We start from the raw sequence: 27,963 nt of genomic DNA, 5'->3' as shown, positions 1-27,963 counted from the left end.
GACGGTGTCATTGTGTTGTCAGGTTCCTATAAGGTGTCAGGATGTCACTGTCTATTTCTCCATGGAGGAGTGGGAGTATATAGAAGGCCACAAGGATCTGTACAAGGAGGCCATGATGGAGGAACACCAGCCTCTTATATCACAAGGTAAGAGCCGTCATGTGCAGTGTATACACGTGTGTGCAGTGACATGTAATGGAGGAGCACCAGCCTCTTATATCACACGGTAAGAGCCGTCATGTGCAGTGTATACACGTGTGTGCAGTGACATGTAATGGAGGAGCACCAGCCTCTTATATCACAAGGTAAGACCCGTCATGTGCAGTGTATACACGTGTGTGCAGTGACATGTAATGGAGGAGCACCAGCCTCTTATATCACAGGGTAAGAGCCGTCATGTGCAGTGTATACACGTGTGTGCAGTGACATGTAATGGAGGAGCACCAGCCTCTCATATCACAGGGTAAGACCCGTCATGTGCAGTGTGTACACGTGTGTGCAGTGACATGTAATGGAGGAGCACCAGCCTCTTATATCACAAGGTAAGAGCCGTCATGTGCAGTGTATACACGTGTGTGCATTGACATGTAATGGAGGAGCACCAGCCTCTTATATCACAAGGTAAGAGCCGTCATGTGCAGTGTGTACACGTGTGTGCATGTAATAGAGGAGCTACGCAAATCTACAGGCTCCTTTAACATCATGTTAGGACCCTGCATTTGCCTTAGAAGTTAAACATAATCATAGGGCTTTATTCACCTGACAGATAGTAAATAGGTGTCGTATTAGCACTGCGATATTCGTGTAGACTGCTTAATGATGACATCATGCACCAGACCACCGCAGCAGGACGCATGTGTTACTGTGAGCTTAGGCAATTGCAACTTATCAGGGACATGTGTCGAGTTCTCCGGCCTCTCCAAGCTACTGCCAGATGTGAGATCAACTAGGTCATCCCTGATCTTGATATTGGAGCAAAAGCTCATACTGATTCCACAAGAGATGTTGAAAGTAGAACAGCTTACACCTCTTGATCACCGCCCTGTAGCTGGTGAGGACCCACATGGATGAAGTTGCATGGAGAAGGAAGGTGGAGGATGAGGAGCTACGACTGGTGGGGAGGATGTTTAGGAGAAGTTGCTGGTGCAGGGGGAAATGGAGTTTTCCCAAGGACAGCTAGGGGATGAGGCTGATGATGATGATGATGATGATGATAATGACGATGACACTGGCCGTGACCAACCATCTCAATGCAGCTCAGAACATGAAAGCTGTTTGCTTGGTTGCTGACATACTCTCAAGTGTATTGTCATCATCCAGCAAAATGATGACTACTGCTTTTAGACCCTCGCTATAGAAGTTGAACGGGGGAATGTTTTTCTGATACTGAAAGAGGCTAAATTATTGGATTACTACGATATGCTCATTACCCAGCTTCATTGCCACCGATTTTGCTGAGCAGATGCCTCCCACTAGGAGGACTCTTTCTGCTGACTTCCCGCCAGTCTTCAAGTAGCAGAAGCCACATCAATTTTTTTGAACAAAGCAGGTGATAAAATAAAACTAAAACCCCATATTTATTACCCTGATTCTGCAGATTGTAGAAATATCCCATATGTGACCCTAGAGTTCTACTTGAGTCCAATACTAATCTCAGAATTGAAGGAGCACCTTGTAGATTTTAGGGGTCATTATTTTGTAGGACATTTTTCAGGCACCATTTCAGATTTGCGCAGGTGTTGAGGAGCTAAAGTCTAAACAAAACACCCCTAAAAAACACATTTTGTAAACTATTCCTCTCAAGGAATTAATATAGTGGGGGATTCCTACCACAGTGGACACCTGAAGCCTATCTACACTACTGGGAGTAGCTATTAGCACAACAGTACTGCTGGACCAGTATTTGGACATTCTCCTTTCCCAACGCCCGAAATCACCCTCCGCTAATAAGAGAATAAGGAAGGAAAACGAGCCCTCATAGCTACTGACTCGGATTCAGCTTGTTTCAGTTGGCCTTTTGTTTTTCTTGGCCATCTTTTTTCTTCTATGTTGCCGTCTTGCTTCTCCTGAGTTGCATCTAGAGCAGAGGGTGCACAACCTGTGGGCCGCATGCGGCCTCCAGATGCCATGGTTTTCGCCCCCCATCCTGCTGGGCAGAAACACAGCAGATTGTTCCTTTTGTCATCCGCATCCTCCTCATCATCATCGGATGACGATAAGCCACCAAGGCGGCGGAGACGCCGCCAGGCGGAGCCAGGGGCCCCACATGCTAGGGATCCTGTGGCCCACCCTAGTACGAGCCGCCCTGGGGTTCGTACTGGTTTCCCGGCCCACCAAATAAGCCCACCGGAGCCCCCTGCCGATGAACTTAGTTGGTGTCCCCCAGTGGACTTTGAGCCTGAGATTCCGGATTTTGCTGGCAATCCTGGAATCCAGATTCCCACAGTGGGGTTTACTGAAATAGACTATTTTAGTTTTTTTTTCAGTAACCCACTGGTGAATCTGATGGTGGAGCAGACGAATCTGTACGCCCAGTTCGTCGCTCAAAACCCAGGCTCATTTTTGGCTAGACCCGGTGGCTGGACGCCGGTCAGTGCAGCCGAGATGAGGACATTTTGGGGCCTCGTGCTGCATATGGGTCTAGTAAAAAACCCAGTGTCAGGCAATACTGGAATGGGGACGTCCTATACCAGACCCCACTGTACAGTATGGTCATGACACGTCCCCGGTTTGAGGCCATCCAGAAATGTCTGCATTATTCCGATAATGCAGCATGTCCACCCCGAGGTGATCCTGCCTATGACCGTCTGTATAAGATACGGCCGGTCATCGATCACTTTGGGGCCAAATTCATGGAGGCCTACGTACCTGGAAGGGAGGTCGCGGTTGATGAGTCTCTCGTTGCGTTCAAGGGGAGACTCAGTTTCCGCCAATATATTCCCACAAAGCGGGCGAGGTATGGCGTGAAGCTATACAAAATTTGTGAGAGTACCTCAGGGTACACTTACAAATTTCGTGTGTACGAGGGGCGAGATTCCCGTATTCAACCCCCAGAATGTCCCCCAACTCTGGGTGTTAGCTGGAAACTTGTGTGGGACCTTATGTACCCACTGCTGGATAGCGGTTACCACTTGTACGTGGATAACTTTTATACCAGCATTCCCTTGTTCAGGTCCCTTGCCGCCAGATCCACGTTCGTTTGTGGGACTGTGCGGAAAAATCAACGCGGCCTCCCTGCCTACCCCCTCCAGGTACCTATCCCCAGGGGTGAGACCCGTGCCCTTACCAGTGGAAACCTGTTGCTGGTCAGGTATAAGGACAGGAGGGATGTCCTTATGCTGTCCACAATCCACGGTAACAGCACCACCCCCGTCTCTGTGCGAGGTACCGCTGGCAACGGTCCTCAAGCCCGATTGTATCGTCGACTACAATCGGTATATGGGAGGAGTTGATCTCTCTGATCAAGTCCTCAAGCCATATAACGCCATGCGCAAAACCCGGGCATGGTACAAAAAAGTTGCGGTCTACTTGGTACAGGTTGCCATGTACAACTCTTTTGTACTATCCCGAAGCGCTGGCAGCACAGGGACATTCCTCCAATTCTTTGAGGCAGTCCTCAAGGCCCTGATCTTTTCGGACCGGGAAAGAGCAGGCCGGAGTACCTCGGGAACTGGAGGCGCCCGGATCGTCCCTGGCCAACACTTTCCAGGTGTGGTCCCCCATACTGGAAAGAAGGGACGAACCCAAAAAAGGTGCAGAGTGTGTCACAGGAGGGGGATACGGAAGGACACCACCACTCAAGTGCGACACGTGCCCCGATCATCCGGGCCTCTGCGTTATCGATTGCTTCAGGGAGTATCACACTTCCATGGAGTACTAAATTTTTATAATCCCCAACAGTCCACTAGAGAACATAAAAAACTATGGCTCTCAGACTTTGGAGACACGGAAACAATTTTTTTTCCCCAAAAAATATTCGTTTTAGTGCAGGCATCCTCAAACTGCGGCCCTCCAGATGTTGTAAAACTATAACTCCCAGCATGCCCAGACAACCTACAGCCATCAGCAGGGCATGGTGGGAATTGTAGTTTTACAACATCTGGAGGGCCGCAGTTTTAGGATGCCTGCTTAGTGTCTCCAAAGTCTGAGAGCCATACATATTGGGCATCGTCGCGTGCGTAAAAGTCGTCGCTATAAAAATAATTTTTGACCAAACGCCTCGGATTAACGGTGTTAAAAATATAAAATAAAAACGGTGCCAAAACACCCATTTTTGGGCAAAATTTCCATTTGAATCCTTTTTTCCGGTAATAAAGCAAGGGTTAACAGCCAAACAAAACTAAATATTTATTGCCCCGATTCTGTAGTTTGCAGAAACACCCCATATGTGGTCGTAAATGGCTATATAGCCGCACGGCAGGGCATAGAACGAAGGGAACTCCATACGGTTTCTGGAAGGCAGATTTTGATGGACAGTTTTTTTTATTTATTTTTTACACCATGTCCCATTAGAAGCCCCCCCCTGATGTAGCCTAGACTAGAAACTCCCAAAAAGTGACCCTATCTAAGAAACTACACCCCTCAAGGTATTCAAAAGTTACTTTACAAACTATGTTAACCCTTTAGGTGTTCCACAAAACTAAATAGCGAATGTAGAAACTATTTTTGAATTTTCATTTTTTGTTACATTGCCTCAAAAAAGACTAATATAGAGCAACCAAAAATCATATTTACCCCTAAAATGGTCCCAAAACAACAACCACCTTATCCCGTAGTTTCCTAGATGGGGTCACTTTTATGGAGTTTCTACTTTAGGGGTGCAGCAGGGGGCTTGAAAGGGTACATGGTGTAAATAAACCAGTCCAGCAAAATCTGCCTTCCAAAAACCGTATGACGTTCCCCTTCTTCTATGTCCTGCCGTTTAGCCTAATAGTGGTTTACGACCACATATGGGGTGTTTCTGCAAACTACAGAATCAGGGCAACCCATTTTGAGTTTTGTTTGGCTGTTAACCCATTTTTTCCAGTAATAAAGTAAGGGTTAAAATGGAACATTTTCCAAGAAATAGAAATTTCGAAATTGTTTCTCCATCTGCCATTAACTCTTGTGGAACACCTAAAGGGTTAACAAAGTTTGTAAACCCAGTTTTGAATACCTTGAGGGGTGTACTTTCTTAGATGGAGTCACTTTTTTGAAATTTCTATTCTAGGGGTGCAACAGGGGGCTTTAAATGGGACATGGTATAAACAAAACTAGTCCTGCAAAATCTGCCTTCCAAAACCCATATGGTGTTCCCCTTCTTCTATGTGCTCAAGTTTGGCCAAACAGTAGTTTACGACCACATATGGGGTGTTTTTGCAAACTACAGAATCAGGGCAACCCATATTGAGTTTTGTTTGGCAGTTAACCCTTGTTTTACTCCTGGAAAAAATTTATTATATTGGAAAATTTTCCAAAAAAATAGAAATTTCTAAATTGTTTCTCCATCTGCCATTAACTCTTGTGGAAGACTTAAAGGGTTAATAAAGTTTGAAAAAACTGTTTTGAATACCTTGAGGGGTGTAGTTTCTAGAATGGGGTCATTTTTGGGAGGTTTCTATTATCTAAGCCTCACAATATGACTTCAAACCTGAAGATTTTGAAGATTTCCGAAAAATTTCAAAATTTGCTTCTAAACTTCTAAGCCTTGTAACATCCCCAAAAAATAAAATATAATTCCCAAAATGCTACAAACATGAAGTACACATATGGGTAATGTAAAGCCATCAGAATTTTTGGGGGTATTACTATGTATTACAGAAGTAGAGAAACTGAAAATTTTCAAATTTTTCGATTTTTTTTTTGTAAATATTGTAGTTTTTTTATGGAAAAAAATTAACTTTTTTGACCCAATTTTAGCAGTGTCATGAAGTACAATATGTGACGAAAAAACATTCTCAGAACGGCCTGGGTAAGTCAAAGCGTTTTAAAGTTATGAGCACTTAAAGTGACACTGGTCAGATTTGAAAAAAATGGCCAAGTCCTTAAGGTGAAATAGGGCTGAGTCCTTAAGGGGTTAAACATTCAAAGTGCAGGTGGAAAAAGTATGTGAACCCTTGGATTTAATAACTGGTTGAACCTCCTTTGGCAGCAATAACTTCAACCAAACGTTTCCTGCACAACGGTCAGGAGTAATTCTTGACCATTCCTCTTTACAGAACTGTTTCAGTTCAGCAATATTCTTGGGATGTCTGGTGTGAATGGCTTTCTTGAGGTCCTGCCACAGCATCTCAATCGGGTTGAGGACAGGACTCTGACTGGGCCACTCCAGAAGGCGTATTTTCTTCTGTTTAAGCCATTCTGTTGTTAATTTACTTCTATGCTTTGGGTCGTTGTCCTGTTGCAACACCCATCTTCTGTTGAGCTTCAGCTGGTGGACAGATGGCCTTAAGTTCTCCTGCAAAATGTCTTGATAAACTTGGGAATTTATTTTTCCTTCGATGATAGCAATCCGTCCAGGCCCTGACGCAGCAAAGCAGCCCTAAACCATGATGCCTCCACCACCATACTTCACAGTTGGGATGAGGTTTTGATGTTGGTGTGCTGTGCCTCATTTTCTCCACACATAGTGTTGTGTGTTTCTTCCAAACAACTCAACTTTGGTTTCATCTGTCCGCAGAATATTTTGCCAGTACTGCTGTGGAACATCCATGTGCTCTTGTGCAAACTGTCAACGTGCAGCAATGTTTTTTTTGGACAGCAGTGGCTTCCTCTGTGGTATCCTCCCATGAAATCCATTCTTGTTTAGTGTTTTACGTATTGTAGATTCGCTAACAGGGATGTTGGCATATGCCAGACACTTTTGTTAGTCTTTAGCTGACACTCTAGGATTCTTCCTCACCTCATTGAGCAGTCTGCGCTATGCTCCTGCAGTCATCTTTACAGGACGGCCACTCCTAGGGAGAGTAGCAGCAGTGCTGAACTTTCTCTATTTATAGACCATTTGTCTTACCGTGGACTGATGAACAGCAAGGCTTTTGGAAATACTTTTATAACCCTTTCCAGCTTTATGCAAGTCAACAATTCTTAATCGTAGGTCTTCTGAGAGCTCTTTTGCGCAAGGCATCATTCACATTAGGCAATGCTTCTTGTGAAAAGCAAACCCAGAACTGGTGTGTTTTTTATAGGGCAGGGCAGCTGTAACCAACACCTCCAATCTCATCTCATTTATTGGACTCCAGTTGGCTGACACCTCACTCCAATTAGCTCTTGGAGATGTCATTAGTCTAGGGGTTCACATACTTTTTCCACCTGCGCTGTGAATGTTTACATGGTGTGTTCAATAAAAACATGGTAACATTTAATTCTTTGTGTGTTATTAGTTAAGCAGACTGTGATTGTCTATTGTTGTGACTTAGATGAAGATCAGATCACATTTTATGACCAATTTGTGCAAAAAAAAACAATTTAATCATTCCAAAGGGTTCACATGCCTTTTCTTCTTTCTTCTGTAGTTATGTTCAGCTGACATTAACACATCGCTAAAGTCAGCCAGCTTAATACACATTTTTCTGGTTTTTCAGGTGACAGAAACCCTTTAAAGGAGTTTCCTAGTTAAAATGATTTTTACTTAGTTCCTGCAGCATGCTCCCTGACACAGAAGATTCCTACTTTCCTGCTCTATGCTGCTCTTGCTGTCTCCATCCTCCGGTCTCGGAGCACCTCTCCAGCAAATGACTGACTTTAGCGGTGACACGCTGCTGAAGCCAGTCATTGGCTGGAGAGGTACAAGTGACTATGCCCATAACCAGCCGGATGTAAACAGAGCCGGGAGCAGGAAAGTATGCATCTTCTGTTTCAGGCCCATGCTGCAGGAACGTGTTAAAAATAATTTTTTACCAGAAAATCTCTAAGCCCCTGTTACACGGGACAATTACTGGGAACAAGTGTTCATAAGAGCGCTCATTCCTGATATCTGATGGTATAATCAGCTGCTGATCAGCTGAGAAACAAGGAATCACTCATTTGTCGACTGATTTGCCTATTTTATCAGGATGAAAGATGTACAATTATCATCGGCACATCCACCCGTGTAATCAGGAATCGGCTACCGATAATCGATAGAAGTGAATGAGGGAGGAATGACTGTGGTAGCGATCATTCCTCCCCAGTCACTTTGCAGTAGCCTGTGTAATAGGCTGATGCAACCAAGCGCTGATTAACTGTTTTTTTTTTTTTTGTGGCCCCTTGAAATAGTGCAATGTGACAATGCAGCCCCGAGACCAAAAAAGGTTGTGTACTCCTGATCTAGAGTCACAAGTACACTGCTCCTTTCCCTTACTGGGAACTGCTGCCATCTAATGCTCATATAACATATATCAGCTCAGTGGTCTACTTGGAATGTTTTTCCTTTGACAGCCTCCTATCCATTGTGTATTATAGAGCCTAACCCTTCTGCGGCATCGGGCCCTTTTTGTCAACCAGTCTGGCTTAATTGTGTAATTGTTTCTATTACGTAGCCTACAAAGTCGTAAAGAAGAAACTCAAGGAGAAGTCTCCTTCATGGCAAACTCTACCTAAGCTTTTCCGTAGACCTCAACCACCTGAAATGGAACAACCAGACTCCCAGCGGGAGTTCGAGTTCTTTGATACCATCTGAGCCTGACCCAGCTATAGAGTCCCACGCACCAGCATTTGACCCTACTAAACTATATGCTAATATTAAAATGATTTTCACTTCAGAGTTATCCAAGGCTGTTGGGAACTTTACCAAGCAAATGCAGGAATTGGGTACCTGAGTATCTGATCTAGAGGATAGGATGAATGAAGTGGCAGATGCCATGGAAGAAGATAAGTCTCGCCTGCATGATCATGTTTATCGCCTGGAAGCCCTTGAGTATAAATGGGAGGACTTGAGAAATCATAACCGGAGAGCTAACATTAGGATTAGGGGTAAGCCTGAATTTATTATGGCATTGCAACCCACAGTTTTTAGCCTCTTTCAAGCTCTATTGCACCAGGCAGACCCTAATATGTTCAGAATGGATCGCGTGCATAGAGTACTTGGTCATACTAGAAATCTTAATGTTCCTCGGGATATTGTGCTTTGGCTACACTACCCTGAAAGGAAGGATCAACTCTTACCAGCGGCTCGAAATTTGCAACCTCTCCCCGGTGTGGCTCCATCTGTACAACTGTTCGCAGACCTGGCTCCTGCTACCCTAGAACGTCATAGAGCAATGAGTCCTGTTGCTATGGGTCTGCAACGAGCTCAAATCCGCTATCAATGAGACTTCCCTTTCCATGTGGTGTGTAGATTGGAAACCATCACTTCATGATCAAGGATCTTATGGAAGGCTATGAGATTCTGCAACAGGAAAGAGTCTCTTTTGAACCACCAGTTGATCCTGCTCCACTGCTGCAGAGACCGGCCAGATCGTGGCAGGTTTTGAAAAAAGAATATTCCTGCCCTTCTAGAATCCCCAGAGTGAGCCTAATGGAGATCTTATAGTTGAACCCCTACCACAGAGGACTTGGCTTGATGAAACGGTATGTTTCTGCTGTCTATCTCATGATCTTTGAGGCTCTTTACTTCTGAGGCTTCCATTTTTTCTATTTTACTTTGTTCTGATGGTGCTCCCTACTGACTGCTGGGATGGTTTTGGTCATTATTGGCTTTTCTCTTTGGCAACCGGCTTACTCTGTCCTGCCGATAATCCTTTTGGTAGTGCCTTTACTAGCGGTATTGCCAGAAGCGCAAACTTGCTCCTTCTTTCCATGAGTATTTTGTTTTATCAAGCTATTCCTTTTTTTTTTTTTGTACCAGGAATTTATTTTACTGGTGCACTCCACTTACAAGGCAGGGTGACGCTGGGATGTGATGGGCGCGGAATTGGTGCCTGATCCGGTAATGTTAGATGGACATTTGGGGTTTACTACATTTACTCTTTGATGTATTTTCTGGTCTGACTATTTTTCAGCTATCAAGGACTTTCAGACCGTTCCATGGAGCTGGTTTCTTCTTACTACAGCAAGTTACTATTTCTAGGGTTGGGCTGGTGACTTTATACTTTTGGGGGGCTGTGGTGGTTTCTTGCCATCCCGCTCTTGTTTACTTTCTGATGGTTTCCCCTATTTGGGATACTGCTGTTCCCAAATGAGGTGCGGGACCCACCACAGCCTTCTTTCTTTTTATTTTATATTTTTTCTTTTCCTTATATATAGCTTTTCCCACCTTTCCATGCCAAACTATCCAATACTCCAATCTTTATACAGAGCAGTGTGTTGTTGTTTTTTTTCTTTTCTTTTTTATAATATATTTCTCATGACACGGATCTGGATTCCATGATCTTCCCATGCCTAGGGCGTTTCAGGGCACGATATTAGCATGTTCTGTCCGATACGTGGCTCCTGATTGTGTTTGTATCTATGTTTATACTGTTTTTGTTTATTAGGATTGATGTTCCACTCCTATTACTGATTACATGAGTACTTTTATTTCCCTCTTGGCATGTTAAAGATTTTCTTTCATAATGTTAGGAGGTTCAACTCTCCTCCTAAGAGGCAAAAAGCCTTCTTACAATATGACCGCCTCAACGTTCAGGAATCACACTTTACCCACTCCTCTTGTCCTCGATACTTCTATGACAAGTATACGTTACTGGCTCATGCTCCACACCAGTTTACATACACTGCAAAACATAGCAGCTGATTACTGGCAGAAGCCTGACACAGCGGGTCAATGGATGGAGAGGTACCTGCTCCGGAGTAGCAGGTGCAGACCAGTACAACCAGGAGATAAGATCGTGGTCTTCAGCCAAGGTGTTGGAAGCAGCTAATGTTAAAGGAAGTGACGCATGCTGGCAACTCTCCTTTACTACGAGAGGAGGACCAGGAGTGGGTGGACTCGGGCCCAGCGGGCATTATGAGAGACTATGCAACTGGCTATTGAGATAGCAATAAAACTTGCCCCTGATATCAAGTAAACCCTCACAACCACCATTTCAGCCTCACTGCAGTTACTACAGATGGAGGTAGTGACTCAGGCTGGGAGATTGGAGGAGTTATAACATTGAGTGAATATGCTGGAGTCTGAGTCGGGAGACACCTATGCCCATATAAGACAGCTACAGTTGGATAACTCTGTGTTAAAGGACAAGCTAGATGGCCTTGAAAATAAGTCCAGAGGAGACAACCTGAGAATCGTGGGGTTGTCAGAATACATTAAACTGCATTTGCTCCACAAGCATTGTGAGGAGAAAATACCAGAGGCCTTACAAGGTACCAATAGGGGGTGCGGCGGGCGACTCCCACATCTAGTTATTCCCTGCTATCACGTGGCGCGCAATAAGGCGTGCCATTTTCCCTGTATGTACGAGGGTACTTCCTCCTGGGGTTGCATTCTCTGTTCCACTCCAATAACCCCTCACCACGCCCGCTCTTTCTCCCCCTTGCATTTAATATGCTCAAATTCTTTTACTCTGTAAATTTGTCTTTCCCATTCAGGTAATGTGGGGGCCCTATCCATCATTCAATGCCTCAAAATTAATACCTTAGCCACCAAGAGTCCCCTCAACCAACCTCTCTGAACATTTTAAGCTACTTTAGATTTAAACTCCGGAGTGATTATCCCGAGTATGGCAAATTCACTGGTTAACGGGGGGCTATTCTCAGCTTCTAAATCCATGCTCTGAAGTATACCTTGCCAAAAGGTTTTTATAGCCGGGCAGTTCCACAACATGTAGACATATCCGGCTGCGGGGTATTTACATTTCAGGCAGCAAAGTACTTTTTCTTTTTCTCCATACATTTTGGAGAGAAGGCCCGGCGTAAGGAATAAACAATGTACTATTTTAAATTGTGTCAACCGGTGGTGACGGGAGAAAGAAGCCTTTTTTAATATATTGATATACCTCTCGCCACTGTAGTGGGTTCCCTACCCCTAGATCCGCTTCCCATTTACCAACACTCTTGAATTTAAGGACATTGCTTAATTCTTTTCTAAATCGAACATACATTTGTGAAACCCTGACTTTTTTCCCATAAGAAGTATAACAAAAGCCTAATAGTGCCTGCGTGGCGGGTGTTTGAGAAATTTTACTTCGCATGTATGCACATGCATGTTTAAGTTGAGCATATCTATAATGGCATAAAGCCGTGATAGGTGTCTCGTGAAATATTTCCCCTATAGGTTTTAATTTACCGAAAGTGCAAATGTAATTCCTCTTCGGGTCCAATAGTTATTATCGTTTAAAGCGACAAATTATTTTAAGAGAGGTAAAATCCTGGGCATATGTTACCCGCAGAATGGTTTTGGTCTTATTCCATACTTTCTGTAACATTGAACTTATAGGGCAGGTATTTTCACTGCGACCTAAAAGTCCAGTCTCTAATGTGCTAAATACATTCAATATAGGGCACTTCTGTTGTTTAGTGAGGTAGGATATCAGCATACCGTCCCCCACATTAATACACCATTGTAGTTGGGAAGATAAATAATAAGACGATTTCAGGTATTTTTCCATTCTGGCCTGTGGGCTACTTCCACCCCCGTCCTTGGGTGATCCTGTACCCACTGATTTCTTACTGATGTATTTAGCCGGCATGTTGTCTACTACTTAATCCTGCTAATAATAATGTAATAGAGACCCGAAAAATAGTGAGGATTGCAAGACCTCCCCAGGATATACTACCTCACATTGACTCAGCCCAGTATACCGGTCCCCCCTAGTCATGCAGCTTATTAGCTTATTTACAATGCGGCGGGTACAACAAATTTCAGTCAGTTAGTTAGTGGGTTAGTGGGGTTATATGTCAATCCCCTAATGGTTTTTCCAGTTTTCCCGGGAGACCAATATGTGTATAAGTATAGACTTTAAACTTGCCACTTCCCCCGGCCAAGCTGGAAACCCAGAACATCAAAACATTCAGCCCCTCATTCAACGTATACCGATATTCTTGTATATAGTTTTATATATTTATATAATAGTATCTGAAATTGGATATTCTCCTAGATGTCCCATATAGACAATTGTTGCGGGTACTAGTAGCGGTCGTCTGCACCACCATCCCCGTAGTAATACGAGTCGTGCCACCACGTAGTCCAGCAAAGCAATAGATTTGGGGGGGTGGAAAGCAAAAATGTTGAGTCCCCTACACCATACGACACCTTCCCCCTTATTGCGCCAGGGGCCCCAACATTTGCTTTCGTCCAGTATATAGCCCAGACGGTGCTAGGGGGTAATGTTCTGTCTCCAGATCAGCGCCCTGGGCCTGTGGTCGGTGAGCTGCCCATAGCCCCCCTTACATTCTGTTGACCCTAATAATCTGGGGTTGCTGCCACAGAGAGTTGGTAAATGGTGCACTGGTAGAATGTTAATCTCGCCCGTAGGCGGACGCAATCTCACCGGTCTTCAGCCTTTCGGTCAGGAGTGAACAGGGCCCAACCAGTCAAGGTTACGAGCCTATACCTTCACCTGGGGTAGGGGTGCAAAAAACAACGATCACCTAGGGATATAAATCTTTAGTGTTAGGTTAATTTCTACGATCAGTACATATGCAGTGTCCCAGGGGGTCAGTAGTGTATGCTGGGCTTTGTAGTGCAGATTACCCACTAACCTGGGATCCACTGTCGTCTTCAAATCGGGGCAAATACTGGAACAGGCAGGTGATTAAAAGTTCGTGTCGCCAGTGTCAATTAAACGGTGACACGCCGTGTATGGTATTGTAGAAGAATGAAGCAAGCACAGGATAGCCAACCAAAAACTGGAACTTTACTGAATATCAGTGATAATCATACATGGACGCAGTTGGAAGCGTCGTTCCGTGAAAGACAGTTGGTTTTACATATGAATACAGGTGGTTCTTAGAAGTACAGACTGGCCGGTTATAGCAATGTTCTTTACAGAGTGTTAATTACAGGAGATGCAGTACAGGCGGCTTGCACACTATTCCTGACTGGTCCTGAAACATGTGACTTATTCTCCAAGGTCTAATGCCCTATATCTGGCGTATCCTTGAAGCTGTCCTTATCTAGTACCTCCTCTGTTATCTTGAGTACCTCTTGCTTTATCAGATTGGCCTCGGTTGTATTCTGTGTCTTCAGGCTGTTTAACTATGCCCTTCTTGCTTCTATGAATACGGACTCAGGAGGGGAACCTTCTCCTCAGAACTGGAATCCGGTTACAGGGCTTTCTCTATCCTCTCCTAGTCGGCAGGCTTCAGGCCTGCGCTCCTCTCACAGGCCCATAGCCTTGACTTTACTCAGACACAGGATCATCTCTGACTCCTTTTCCCACTGTCTGACTGCTTACTACTTCCTGACTGGGCCTTATATAAACTAGGGCTCCCTAGCTCCCTCTAGTGACTCAGAGCTGGAATAACACCCTAGCCGGCCTGCACATGCACGTTTCACAGTAACAGGAAAATATATATCAGTACATTGACAAGATGTTCTATACCAACCTCCCCTTAAATACAGGGGGAACGACAATACCCAAGTGACCCTTCTGTAGTGACGGGGTATTACTCTCCCGTACACTACATACCCCGCTGCTTTAAGCTGAGTACGACCTCGTACTCCATCAGGGCCCGCCCAACTGGAATCATGACCTGAAATAGAGAAAGACACATGCTTGCATACATATATGTCATTTACACTCTTATCAGACCCAATTGGCAAAGGTGAAGTGCGGTGACAAGGGGCGTCGTTCTCTTCTTCTCAGGATAGTGAGTGGAACGGGGGCGCTGACCTGGCACAGCGTGATGTTTAAAGAACCAGGATAGTCCATGACAATAAATAAGTCCATAGTAAAATCAACCTCTCAGAGGCTTGCACATAGGAAGTCCTTCTCTGGGCACATAGACGTGAATAAAAACCGGTTATTAAATACTGTCAGCAGCACATATATAAAATGACAATACAGGACTCTGACAATACCAGGGCCATGTTATCCTGGCAAGTCCTGTTTACCCTTTAAAATAGTGCTGACATAAAAATGTCTTTTCAACCTGAAATGGGGGTAAAAAGGGGTAAAATGGTGCAAAACTAAAGGCACAACCGGGATTTTAGCAGCAGGCCGGGTGTCTCACAAACAACATGGGCAGGCTGGGAGCTGTGGTTCACAGTGGCACTATCATTCGGTTAGAATGCCACCGGCCGTGTATAACTGGCAGCGAGCTACACCAGCTCTGCCAACTGGAGGGACAAAACGGCCATTAGGGAGACATACATGAAGAAAGGCCTACTCACAGGCGAGTGTCATATTCTTCCTCTGATGAAGAGTCGATGAACGGAACTTGCAGCAACTGTTCCGGCCTAGCCGGCCATATCTGGAAACCATCCCCTCTGACGATCTTTAAAGGGGGAGGCTTGTCCTTCATTGCCTCCATCTCGGCATCCGTCCTGGGAAACGGGATACATTGCACGCATCCTGCGTACCCGAGGTCCTCTACCCAGTACACTCTTTTGCGTAGAGCCTCTATGTCAGCCTTGGTGCAGGTCATCGGGGCTACCGGAGGTCCGGTGACAGTGGTCTCTGGGGTACCGGTGGCAGCCGCTGCTAGACGTCGGGCCTCAGCGCATTCTTCTGCCCGCTGGCAGCTATCTAGCCGCTCTCTCTCCTCTTCTCGCCTCACCGCCTCAGGAGGGGGATATCGTTCCTCCAGCCCCTGCAAAACGATGGGCTCCCAGAAGACATCGGGGCTTAGATAAACCTGGCTATGCAGGTGGGTGGTTCGGGCTGATTCAACTCTCACTTCCTTTGCCTCACTCGGGTCTATCTCCTCTTGCTTTAGGTCCCAGGTCTCAGCCGGCGCCTTCGGGCGAGTGACTGCGGTAGCGTAGGGGCCCCGTAAGCTTTCGGCGGGGGTATACTCCACTATTTCTCCCATGGTCAAATTATGGAGATGCTCCGGGAGGTAGTGCCGCTTCACCGACCGCCGGTTCACATAAAAGTCCCGGCCAGTTCCCAACTCCTGGATGAACCCGTATCCTTTTTCTTTATCAAAGGACACCACGATCCCGCGGCGCCTTTCTAGCTGGGGCTTACCCGGAAAGGAGTCCCCTTGGATGGACTTGGCCATTTCCTCGAACCTCTTTTTCCGGCTGGTGTTTTTCTTGGCCACAGCGGCTTTCAATTCGGCCATGATGGTCGGCCATTGCGCGTGCCGGCGACGGATCGGTGGGGACTGAGGACGAGTTATACTCAAATCCATGGCTTGTCCCCAGGGGGTGGCCGTCCAGGCTAGAGGGTCCCATGGCCCCAACTCGGGATAGTCCGGTGGAGTGGCGCCCCACTCACACGTGGTCTCCACTTCAAGCTCCTCAGCACACGCCATCTCTTCTCTCACTGGGTGCAGAGACGACACTGGCTCCTCCCACACACTGGGCCGGTCTACCTCCATCTGAGGCCCGCCTCCCAGGCGTAACTCTTCAGGGAAGTCAGCCGCATCCTCCCTTCTCAAGGTGGGTGGCGCTCCAGGACAATCTCCTCCTTCTTCTTGGAGGGTAAAGGCGCCAAATATTCGCGCCTCTGTACATCTTGATGGCGCAGTAAAAAGCCTCATGGCGTCGGCGGCCATTTTAGATGTCCTGATGCTACAATTCAATGACAGCAAGCAGGTTGATGAAAAGTCCAATAAATCACAGTCCATAAATACGATTTTCTCTCTGGGGGTAGCGCAACACAGTACAGCGTCTCTGATTCCTCCCAGGCACAATTGTAATCCACAGATTTTAGAAATAAAGGTTACAGTCCTCGCAATACGGTGGTGGAATAGTTAAAGCACACAGTTCACACTTCTCTGCACTTCAGAAGTATGCGTATCCTGTTCGTGACGCCAAAAAGAGCGATGCAGTGTCCCAGGGGGTCAGTAGTGTATGCTGGGCTTTGTAGTGCAGATTACCCACTAACCTGGGATCCACTGTCGTCTTCAAATCGGGGCAAATACTGGAACAGGCAGGTGATTAAAAGTTCGTGACGCCAGTGTCAATTAAACGGTGACACGCCGTGTATGGTATTGTAGAAGAATGAAGCAAGCACAGGATAGCCAACCAAAAACTGGAACTTTACTGAATATCAGTGATAATCATACATGGACGCAGTTGGAAGCGTCGTTCCGTGAAAGACAGTTGGTTTTACATATGAATACAGGTGGTTCTTAGAAGTACAGACTGGCCGGTTGTAGCAATGTTCTTTACAGAGTGTTAATTACAGGAGATGCAGTACAGGCGGCTTGCACACTATTCCTGACTGGTCCTGAAACATGTGACTTATTCTCCAAGGTCTAATGCCCTATATCTGGCGTATCCTTGAAGCTGTCCTTATCTAGTACCTCCTCTGTTATCTTGAGTACCTCTTGCTTTATCAGATTGGCCTCGGTTGTATTCTGTGTCTTCAGGCTGTTTAACTATGCCCTTCTTGCTTCTATGAATACGGACTCAGGAGGGGAACCTTCTCCTCAGAACTGGAATCCGGTTACAGGGCTTTCTCTATCCTCTCCTAGTCGGCAGGCTTCAGGCCTGCGCTCCTCTCACAGGCCCATAGCCTTGACTTTACTCAGACACAGGATCATCTCTGACTCCTTTTCCCACTGTCTGACTGCTTACTACTTCCTGACTGGGCCTTATATAAACTAGGGCTCCCTAGCTCCCTCTAGTGACTCAGAGCTGGAATAACACCCTAGCCGGCCTGCACATGCACGTTTCACAGTAACAGGAAAATATATATCAGTACATTGACAAGATGTTCTATACCAACCTCCCCTTAAATACAGGGGGAACGACAATACCCAAGTGACCCTTCAGTAGTGACGGGGTATTACTCTCCCGTACACTACACATATATATAGAGAGCAGACGGTGAAGTATGGGAGATCCCCACGGTCCGCAGCGCCTCTCACTCGGTTGACCTAGTGGCCCGCACATTCATATTTCGACCAGTGTTCCACCCGGGAAAGTTAACAGTGTTATTGTGTCGCCATGCCAGTGGGATAGGCCGCTATTTTCCAAGTCGGCTGGTATAATGTCCATGGCCCGCAATAAACCACCTACCCTCTTTTTTTTTCCACTTGTATCAACCCACATAGGGTAAGGTTTTTCAGTCAAGCTGTTAGTATATTATAAATGTTAGTAATAATAAATTAGCGGTAGCCATAACTGAGCGCTATCTCACCAATCTTCAGCCAGCCGGCCAGAAGCAGACTTGCGGTCACAGCAAGTAGCAACTTCCCCTGGTACACTGCTGCGGCCGCTTGAGAGATCCAGGTATGGTGGCTTGTGCAGCCCGATTCCCTGCTGATGCCGCTCTGAGTATCGTGGTGACGTCCATGTGCTGCAATTCCCAGCACGCCGCGCTCACTCAGTCCTGCTCCAGCTATGTCCGGGCGCCCAGTCTCCACATCTCTGAAGCCTGCCAATAGCCTCCCAGATAGCTCGCAGATTCAGCACGCCATTCTCCAGCCCGGCCTGCGGGCCGACCGAACGCAAAGGGGAGGGGAGCAGGTGAGTAGGCACAGGGGCAGTTACAAATCAATTGCTCAGGACGCGCTTCGGGGGCCCATCCATGTCGGGTCCACAGTACTTCAGAGCTTCAGCGTTTTCGCCGGAGGAGCGATGCCGATGCGAGGGAAGGAAGGCGGGTAGAGGAGGGGGGGGGGCGGTGCCCAAGCGGTAGTGCGGCACGACCACGTAGCTACATCGCTACGTCATGCCGCTACCCCCTGATTAACAATCCTGCCTTAACCCCTTGTAGGAGGCTGGGTTACTCCTTAATTGTGTCCTGGCGGTGGCCCTGCTCTTCTGGGTGGACGCAAATACGCGTCCTCCCGCGATAGCCGAGATTTCCTGTGAACGCGCGCACACAGGCGCGCGCGTTCACAGGAACGGAGGGTAAGCGAGTGGATCTCCAGCCTGCCAGCGGCGATCGTTCGCTGGCAGGCTGGAGATGCGATTTTTTTAACCCCTAACAGGTATATTAGACACTGTTTTGATAACAGCGTCTAATATACCTGCTACCTGGTCCTCTGGTGGTCCCTTTTGCTTGCATCGACCACCAGAGGACACAGGTAGCTCAGTAAAGTAGCACCAAATACCACTACACTACACCCCCCCTGTCACTTATTAACCCCTTATGAGCCACTGATCACCCCATATAGACTCCCTGATCACCCCCCTGTCATTGATCCCCCCCCTGTAAGGCTCCATTCAGACGTCCGTATGATTTTTACGGATCCACGGATACATGGATCGGATCCGCAAAACACATACGGACGTCTGAATGGAGCCTTACAGGGGGGTGATCAATGACAAGGGGTGATCACCTCATATACACTCCCTGATCAATGACAGGGGGGTGATCAATGACAGGGGGTGATCAGGGAGTGTATATGAGGTGATCACCCACCTGTAAGGCTCCATTCAGACGTCCGTATGTGTTTTGCGGATCCGATCCATGTATCCGTGGATCCGTAAAAATCATACGGACGTCTGAATGAAGCCTTACAGGGGGGTGATCAATGACAGGGGGTGATCACCCCCCTGTAAGGCTCCAATCAGGCGTCCGTATGATTTTTACGGATCCACGGATACATGGATCGTATCCGCAAAACACATACGGACGTCTGAATGGAGCCTTACAGGGGGGTGATCACCTCATATACATTCCCTGATCTCCCCCTGTCATTGATCACCCCCCTGTAAGGCTCCATTCAGACGTCCGTATGATTTTTACGGATCCACGGATACATGGATCGTATCCGCAAAACACATACGGACGTCTGAATGGAGCCTTACAGGGGGGTTATCACCCCATATAGACTCCATGATCACCCCCCTGTCATTAATCACCCCCCTGTAAGGCTCCATTCAGACGTCCGTATGTGTTTTGCGGATCCGATCCATGTATCCGTGGATCCGTAAAAATCATACGGACGTCTGAATGGAGCCTTACAGGGGGGTGATCAGTGACAGGGGGTGATCACCTCATATACACTCCCTGATCACCCCCTGTCATTGATCACCCCCCTGTCATTGATCACCCCCCCTGTAAGGCTCCATTCAGACGTCCTTATGATTTTTACGGATCCACGGATACATGGATCGGATCCGCAAAACACATACGGACGTCTGAATGGAGCCTTACAGGGGGGTGATCACCTCATATACACTCCCTGATCTCCCCCTGTCATTGATCACCCCCCTGTAAGGCTCCATTCAGACGTCCGTATGATTTTTACGGATCCACGGATACATGGATCGTATCCGCAAAACACATACGGACGTCTGAATGGAGCCTTACAGGGGGGTGATCAATGACAGGGGGGTTATCACCCCATATAGACTCCCTGATCACCCCCTGTCATTGATCACCCCCCTGTAAGGCTCCATTCAGACGTCCGTATGTGTTTTGCGGACCCGATCCATGTATCCGTGGATCCGTAAAAATCATACAGACGTCTGAATGGAGCCTTACAGGGGGGTGATCAATGACAGGGGGGGTGATCAGGGAGTCTATATGGGTGATCACCCCCCTGTCATTGATCACCCCCCTGTAAGGCTCCATTCAGACATTTTTTTGGCCCAAGTTAGCGGAAATATTTTTTATTTATTTATTTTTTCTTACAAAGTCTCATATTCCACTAACTTGTGTCAAAAAATAAAATCTCACATGAACTCACCATACCCCTCACGGAATCCAAATGCGTAAAAAATTTTAGACATTTGTATTCCAGACTTCTTCTCACGCTTTAGGGCCCCTAAAATGCCAGGGCAGTATAAATACCCCACATGTGACCCCATTTCGGAAAGAAGACACCCCAAGGTATTCCGTGAGGGGCATATTGAGTCCATGAAAGATTTAAATTTTTGTCCCAAGTTAGCGAAAAGGGAGACTTTGTGAGAAAATACAAAAAAAAACTATTTCCACTAACTTGTGCCAAAAATACCTTGGGGTGTCTTCTTTCCAAAATGGGGTCACATGTGGGGTATTTATACTGCCCTGGCATTTTAGGGGCCCGAAAGCGTGAGAAGAAGTCGGGGATCCAAATGTCTGAAAATGCCCTCCTAAAAGGAATTTGGGCCGCTTTGCGCATCTAGGCTGCAAAAAAGTGTCACACATGTGGTATCGCCGTACTCAGGAGAAGTTGGGGAATGTGTTTTGGGGTGTCATTTTACATATACCCATGCTGGGTGAGAGAAATATCTTGGCAAAAGACATTTCCCATTTTTGTATACAAAGTTGGCATTTGACCAAGATATTTATCTCACCCAGCATGGGTATATGTAAAATGACACCCCAAAACACATTCCCCAACTTCTCCTGAGTACGGCGATACCAGATGTGTGACACTTTTTTGCAGCCTAGGTGGGCAAAGGGGCACACATTCCAAAGAGCACCTTTCGGATTTCACCGGTCATTTTTTACAGATTTTGATTTCAAACTACTTCTCACGCATATGGGCCCCTAAAATGCCAGGGCAGCATAACTACCCCACAAGTGACCCCATTTTGGAAAGAAGACACCTCAGGGTATTCCGTGAGGGGCATGGCGAGTTCCTAGAATTTTTAATTTTTTGTCACAAGTTAGTGGAATATGAGACTTTGTAAGAAAAAAATAAAAGAAAAAAATAAATCATCATTTTCCGCTAACTTGTGACACAAAATAAAAAGTTCTATGAACTCACTATGCCCATCAGTGAATACCTTAGGGTGTCTACTTTTCGAAATGGGGTCATTTGTGGGGTGTTTGTACTGTCTGGGCATTGTAGAACCTCAGGAAACATGACAGGTGCTCAGAAAGTCAGAGCTGTTTCAAAAAGCGGAAATTAACATTTTTGTACCATAGTTTGTAAACGCTATAACTTTTACCCAAACCATTATTTTTTTTACCCAAACATTTTTTTTTTATCAAAGGCATGTAGAACAATAAATTTAGCGAAAAATTTATATATGGATGTCGTTTTTTTTGCAAAATTTTATAACTGAAAGTGAAAATCGTAATTTTTTTGCAAAAAAATCGTTAAATTTCGATTAATAACAAAAAATGTAAAAATGTCAGCAGCAATGAAATACCACCAAATGAAAGCTCTATTAGTGAGAAGAAAAGGAGGTAAAATTAATTTGGGTGGTAAGTTGCATGACCGAGCAATAAACGGTGAAAGTAGTGTAGTGCAGAATTGTAAAAAGTGGCCTGGTCATTAAGGGGTTTCAGCTAGGGGGGTTGAAGTGGTTAATATTGATTTGAAAATCTTCACCTCCATATTGGCCTCCCGCCTAAATCGTTTCCTCCCCTTTTTAATACACGCTGACCAGGTGGAATTCATCCCTGGTAGAGAAGCCCCTGACAATGTGAGGAAAATATGTAACGTTATCCAGTGGGCTAATACGAAGTCTAATGTATTACAGATAATCGCTAACGAGCGTTCGCATGAAGTTAATCTTTTTGCGGATGACATGTTTACCGTTCCTAATCCAGTGACCACGTTACCCAACTTATTAGATAGGCTCACCGTTTTTGGTCATATGTCAGGACTACATATTAAAACTTCTAAATCTGAAGTTTTACACTGTAACAAGCCAAGCCAAAGAGTTAATCGCTGTTAATTTTGGATTCAAAACTTAAGATGATTACTTACCATATTTGGGGGTAAATATACCTAAATCTCTTGATTCCATTTTTAAATGGAACTATGTCCGCCGTATCCCAAAATTATGTCAATAATTGATTTCCTGGAATTTTCTGCTTGGTTGGGCAGAATCCATACTGTGAAGATGGTTACACTGCATTGTATCCTACGTTATTTTAGAAACCTTCTGGTACCTGTTTCGGGATCTGCACTGAAGCTCCTTCAAAATGAGATTTTCTGTTTTAAATGGGCATACAATCACCCCTGGATCTCCAGATCAATTATGCACCTCCATAAAAAAGTAGGAGGATTCTCTGTGCCTCACCTCTACAGGTATTATAGCAGCTTGGTTATCTCAACTGGTGACAACACCTGCAACTTCTAATCCCCCACAATGGGTGCTTTTAGAGTCTGATCTCCTAGCACCAGTGAGTCCCCTCACTTTGATTTGGGCCCCAGACATTCCCCTAGCGGATATGGACCCTTCTGTGAAAGTCTGTTTCTTTATGCTTCAGCTATGGCAGACAGTCCATTTCAAATATAAAATACAGGGTACAACATCACCGATGCTCCCTATATTCCGGAAACGCCTTTTTCCACCTGGATTATCTTTCTTTGGTGGAAGCATGCCAAACTACACCAGGTTGGAGATTTCCTGCTAAACTCAAAACTCACGTCCAGGGACTATTTTCTTTCTGGCTTTTCTCCCCCACCCACTGAACTATTCAGAGTCAATCAGGTTTTCCATTTAAAAGGTTTCCAGATTAAAAAACCTCCTTTGAGAGGTTTTGTCAGTATAGAACAGTAGAAAAAGGATCCCTTTCTTTCATTTATTCCATGGTCAATTCCACTCTTTCTGATACTTTTATGTATTGATGGGAATCGGATTTTGGGGACACTTGATTAGGTGGTACACAGGGGTGTGCTTGCTCCTCCTCCCATTGGTTGCTTGATGCACATGGAGGTGACTAGGAGCAGCACACCATATGTGCGGCATCTGCGCTCCTGAACATAGAAGCCCAATGGCTTAGGTAGGTTTAACGTAGGACCCGCCTGACCTGAGACCACCTTGGCGCTTGGTAGGTGGGCTCAGATGTGTTTTAATCAAAATCTATTGGCTAAATTATCATATCAGAGTGAGGAATTTGTCCATATATAATGCTTGCATCTACTTTACTAAGTGCATTATTATCTTATTTCTGGGACACTCTTACTCTGGAACAATGGAATGAATGTTGTACGGTGATCAGCAATGGAGGTTGGCAGGTGACGGTGATGGAAACAATGCTGATGGTACTTCATAGGGTGCAATTGGTACCTTCCAGATTGCATATTATATATCAGTCATTCTCTTCTTTATGTTTTAGGACAGGCATGCTCAACCTGCGGCCTTTCAGCTGTTGGAAAAACTACAACTCCCAGCATGCCTGAACAGTATACAGCTATCGGCCTACAGCAGGGCATGGTGGGAGTTGTAGTTTTACAACAGCTGAAGGGCCGAAGGTTGAGCATCCCTGTTTTAGGGGATGCCAAAAGACAGGTAATACCCTTCACATATGATAGACCTATCCGATAGTTCACCAATTTTGGGCCAGTATTCAGAAAGAATTGTTTGAGGTTGTTCATATATGTCCCTCTGTCAGCTCCTATCTACCTATTAGGTCTTATATACTAATGCAACGTATACATTTTAACTATATATTTTGATGGTCGCGTGCATACATGTTGCTTCCAGATAGAGACCCCCTATTTATCCATCTTAGAAGTTATCCAGAGAATTAGCCAAATTATGAAAAGTGACCCTCTCAGATACTAGAAAACAGTTCTCTAAGATATGGAATCTATGGATGAATTGTGCTACGTCCCCTACATTTTGTCCCCATGACGGTAAGAGGGGGTGGTGTTTATTTTCTTCTTTTTCTCTCTTCGCTCTCTCTTTTACCTATATCCCTAGTTGGCCGAGGGGTGGGAGGACACAGCCCCTATCATTGTTTTACAGATAATTCCTTTATTTGCTTTCTTTATTTAATTTTTTTGTTTTATCCATTTGCATATTTATGTATTTCCGTTCAACATTACCAGTAAATACTTTTAAAACATAATTAGATTTTTTGGGAGGTGAGACGGGACAAAAATTGCAATTCTTTCAACCACCAAATGAAGCATTAACTGGACACAGTTAAGAAAAGATGGGCGGGGCTAACTAGCAACCAGTCTGTAATGTTAGCGCCAACCACACAGAACATCCTGATGTTGGCCCCTGTGTCAGGACTGTAGAGGAGAAAAGATGTCATGGAGTGACATGGCAATGGTAAGTCATAAAGATTAAAGGGCCTACCACAGGCAGCAAATCATATAAATTACAGGGGCCACCAGAACTGGCAACTCACTTAAGTTCCAGACAACACAGCCCACTGGGAATTTGCTGCTGATATCTGACACATGCTCAGTACAGGCTGCAGGAAAATAAGCAGTAGATGGAATTAGAAGCTGCAATTCCAACTGAAATGGCTGCTTGAAAATGGAGGATCTCAGTCCGGAACCAGGGAAAATGCAGATTCTGCTGAGCATGTGTGAAAGTTCAGCAGCAGTGGAGGAGGTGCACTGAAAAGTGCTTGACAATTAAGCTCTAGGTGGGCATTATGAATTAGTTTTTTTTGTGAATCCACCTAAGAGATCTAGTCAATAAAGCAGTTTGTGTTGAGGAATGTGGGGACTGATCAGAATCCTGAACTTTGTCAGTGTATAGAAAGCTTTATAAGGCTGAAATTATATTTGTAGTTTTTTCAACCTGGAGTTACTGCTGGATCTAATTCCAGCCTAAAAGGAATGTTATATGTTTTCTCTGCGGTTTGGAAAAAAAATGTTTTTTTTTTTATCTTAACAGAAAATCCCAGTAAGAATTCTGATGAGAACATCATGTTATCACAAATTTATAAAGCAGAAGATGAAGATATCATGCAGCGCTCTTCAGAAGAAAATGTCAATGTACATTTAGGACTTCACAGTACAGATCTGTTATATAATCCCCCTAATCATGAGGAACCTTCTCCTGACCGATCACTGATTGTTACCACAAGTACAGGTTTAGAAGGGGGTAAAAGGTTCCAGTGTGGTAAAGAGTTTTCAGAAATCTCAGGCATTTCTACATACAGAAGAATTCACAGACGTGAGAAACCATATTCATGTTCAGAATGTGGGAAGTGCTTTACAGAGACGTCAAATCTTCTTAGACATGAGAGAAGTCACATAGGAAAAAAAACGTATTCATGTTCAGAATGTGGAAAATACTTTATGGATAAACCAAGTCTTTTTATTCATGAGAAAAGTCACACAAGAGAGAAACCACATTCATCTACACAATATGGGAAAAGTTTTACACAAACATCAGACCTTGTTGCCCAGGAGAGAATTCACACAGTAGAGAAGCCATATTCATGTTCAGAATGTGATAAGTGTTTTACAGTGAAATCAAATCTTCTTAGACATAAAAAAATTCACACGGGAGAAAAACCATATTCATGTTCAGAATGTGGGAAATGTTTTGCACAAAAATCAGATCTTGTTAAACATGAGAGAGTTCACACAGGTGAGAAGCCGTATTCATGTTCAGTATGTGGGAAGCGCTTTACAGAGAAATCAAATCTTGTTACACATGAGAAAATTCACACAGGAGAAAAGCTGTATTCATGTCCAGATTGTGGGAAGTGCTTCATAGAGAAATCAAATCTCCATAGACATGAGAGAAGTCACACATGTGAGAAACCATATTCATGTTCAGAATGTGGAAAATGCTTTATAGATAAACCAAGTCTTGTTATTCATGATAGAATTCACACAGGAGAGAAGCCATATTCTTGTTCAGAATGTGGGAAGGGCTTTACAGTGAAATCAAATCTTCGTACACATGAGAGAAGTCACACAGGAAAAAAAACGTATTCATGTTGAGAATGTGAAAAATCTTTTACACATAAATGCAGTCTTGTTAGTCATGAGAGAATTCACACAATGGAAAAGCCATACTCTTGCTCAGAATGTAGGAAGTGCTTTACAAATAAATCTCATCTTGTTACACACGAGAAACATCACACAACAGAGAAAACATACTCCTGTTCAGAATGTGGGAAATGTTTTAAACAAAAATCAAATCTTGTTACGCATGAGAGAATTCACACAGGAGAGAAGCCCTATTCATGTTCAGAATGTGGGAAAAGTTTTACAGATAAGTCAAATCTGGCTATACATGAGAGAAGTCTCACACACGAGAGAAGCTATTTTCGTGCTCCGAATGTGGGAAATGTTTTATATCTAAAGCAGGGTGGATTTGATTTAAATCAAACCGATTTTAAATCACGATTAAGGTCAGGATTAAGATCTTTTTCTCAACTCTTTTCATGTTATAAATTCAGTTTTGAGAACTCCAAAATTAAACCAAGCATCTGTGATAATATCTTGTAGGCAGAGAAACTACCCAGTAATCTTACAAAAACCTCTGGAAGAGCATGACATTGTGAATGGATTAATGGAATTTAACAAAAAATTCAACATATACAGCCTTATTCTACATAATTAAAAAAGTAATCTTTATTTCATAATAAAATAACCTTTGGATGGTAATATATTTTACTCAAAAAGCATTTTATATAAAAATAATCAGATTTAAATAAAAAAAATCTGATTTTTTCAATTTTTTAAAAAAAATCATAGATTTTTATCCACCCTGATCTAAAGCAGAACTTAAGGAACATCGGACAAGTCACACAGGATCGAAGCTGATTTGATGTCACTTCTTATTGAAGCTACTTGAACAACATGTCCATTCGGAACTGTCCTCTCACCTCTCCTGCTGCTCCCTCTTTGACCAGCTACAATCTGGCTTCCGACCCCACCTCTCGACTTAGACTGCCCTTACCAAAGTCACCAATGATCTACTAACAGCCAAAACCAAAAAACATTACTCTGTACTCCTTCTCCTTGACCTGTCCTCTGTCTTTGACACTGTCGACCACTCCCTTTTGTTGCAAACTCTCTCATCTCTTGGCATCACTGACCTGGCCCTCTCCTGGATCACATCATACCACACAGACTGGACGTTTAGCATCTCTCACACCCCCTCCTTGCCTCATTCCCTCTCTGTTGGTGTCCCGCAAGGCTCTGTCCTAGGACCCGTGCTCTTCTCTATTTACACTTTTGCACTTTTGGCCTGGGACATCTCATAGAGTCCCATGGCTTTCAGTATCACTCTTAGGGCTGTTTCACACGAGCGGATGCCGAGCGTGACATCCGCTGCGTGAAAGAGTGCCAAGACCCGATGCAGACTGCAGAGGCACGGAGCATTAACATGATTGATAATGCTCCGTGC

The 27,963-nt window shown here is 44.8% G+C and overlaps 1 protein-coding gene across 1 annotated transcript; it reads left to right on the top strand.

Moving 5' to 3' along the window:
- Positions 1-111: 111 nt before the first annotated feature.
- LOC122938291 (gastrula zinc finger protein XlCGF17.1-like) lies at positions 112-27,001 on the top strand. The gene is made up of 2 exons (XM_044293700.1): positions 112-146; positions 25,489-27,001. Exons 1-2 carry the CDS (start codon positions 113-115, stop codon positions 26,547-26,549), a joined length of 1,095 nt encoding a protein of 364 aa, XP_044149635.1. The 5' UTR covers position 112; the 3' UTR covers positions 26,550-27,001.
- Positions 27,002-27,963: the final 962 nt, after the last annotated feature.

The sequence above is a fragment of the Bufo gargarizans genome, chromosome 1 (assembly GCF_014858855.1).
Source record: "Bufo gargarizans isolate SCDJY-AF-19 chromosome 1, ASM1485885v1, whole genome shotgun sequence".
Classification (NCBI taxonomy): domain Eukaryota; kingdom Metazoa; phylum Chordata; class Amphibia; order Anura; family Bufonidae; genus Bufo; species Bufo gargarizans.
The sequence above is the reverse complement of the archived record's forward strand: the minus strand, read 5'-3'. Positions and strand labels throughout refer to the sequence as shown.

Bases quoted from the DNA above. Each gene is read 5' to 3' on its own strand.
- LOC122938291 (XM_044293700.1), top strand. From the start codon at position 113: ATGATGGAGGAACACCAGCCTCTTATATCACAAG. The intron at 147-25,488 runs GTAAGAGCCGTC...TTATCTTAACAG, and splicing joins CCAGCCTCTTATATCACAAG to AAAATCCCAGTAAGAATTCT.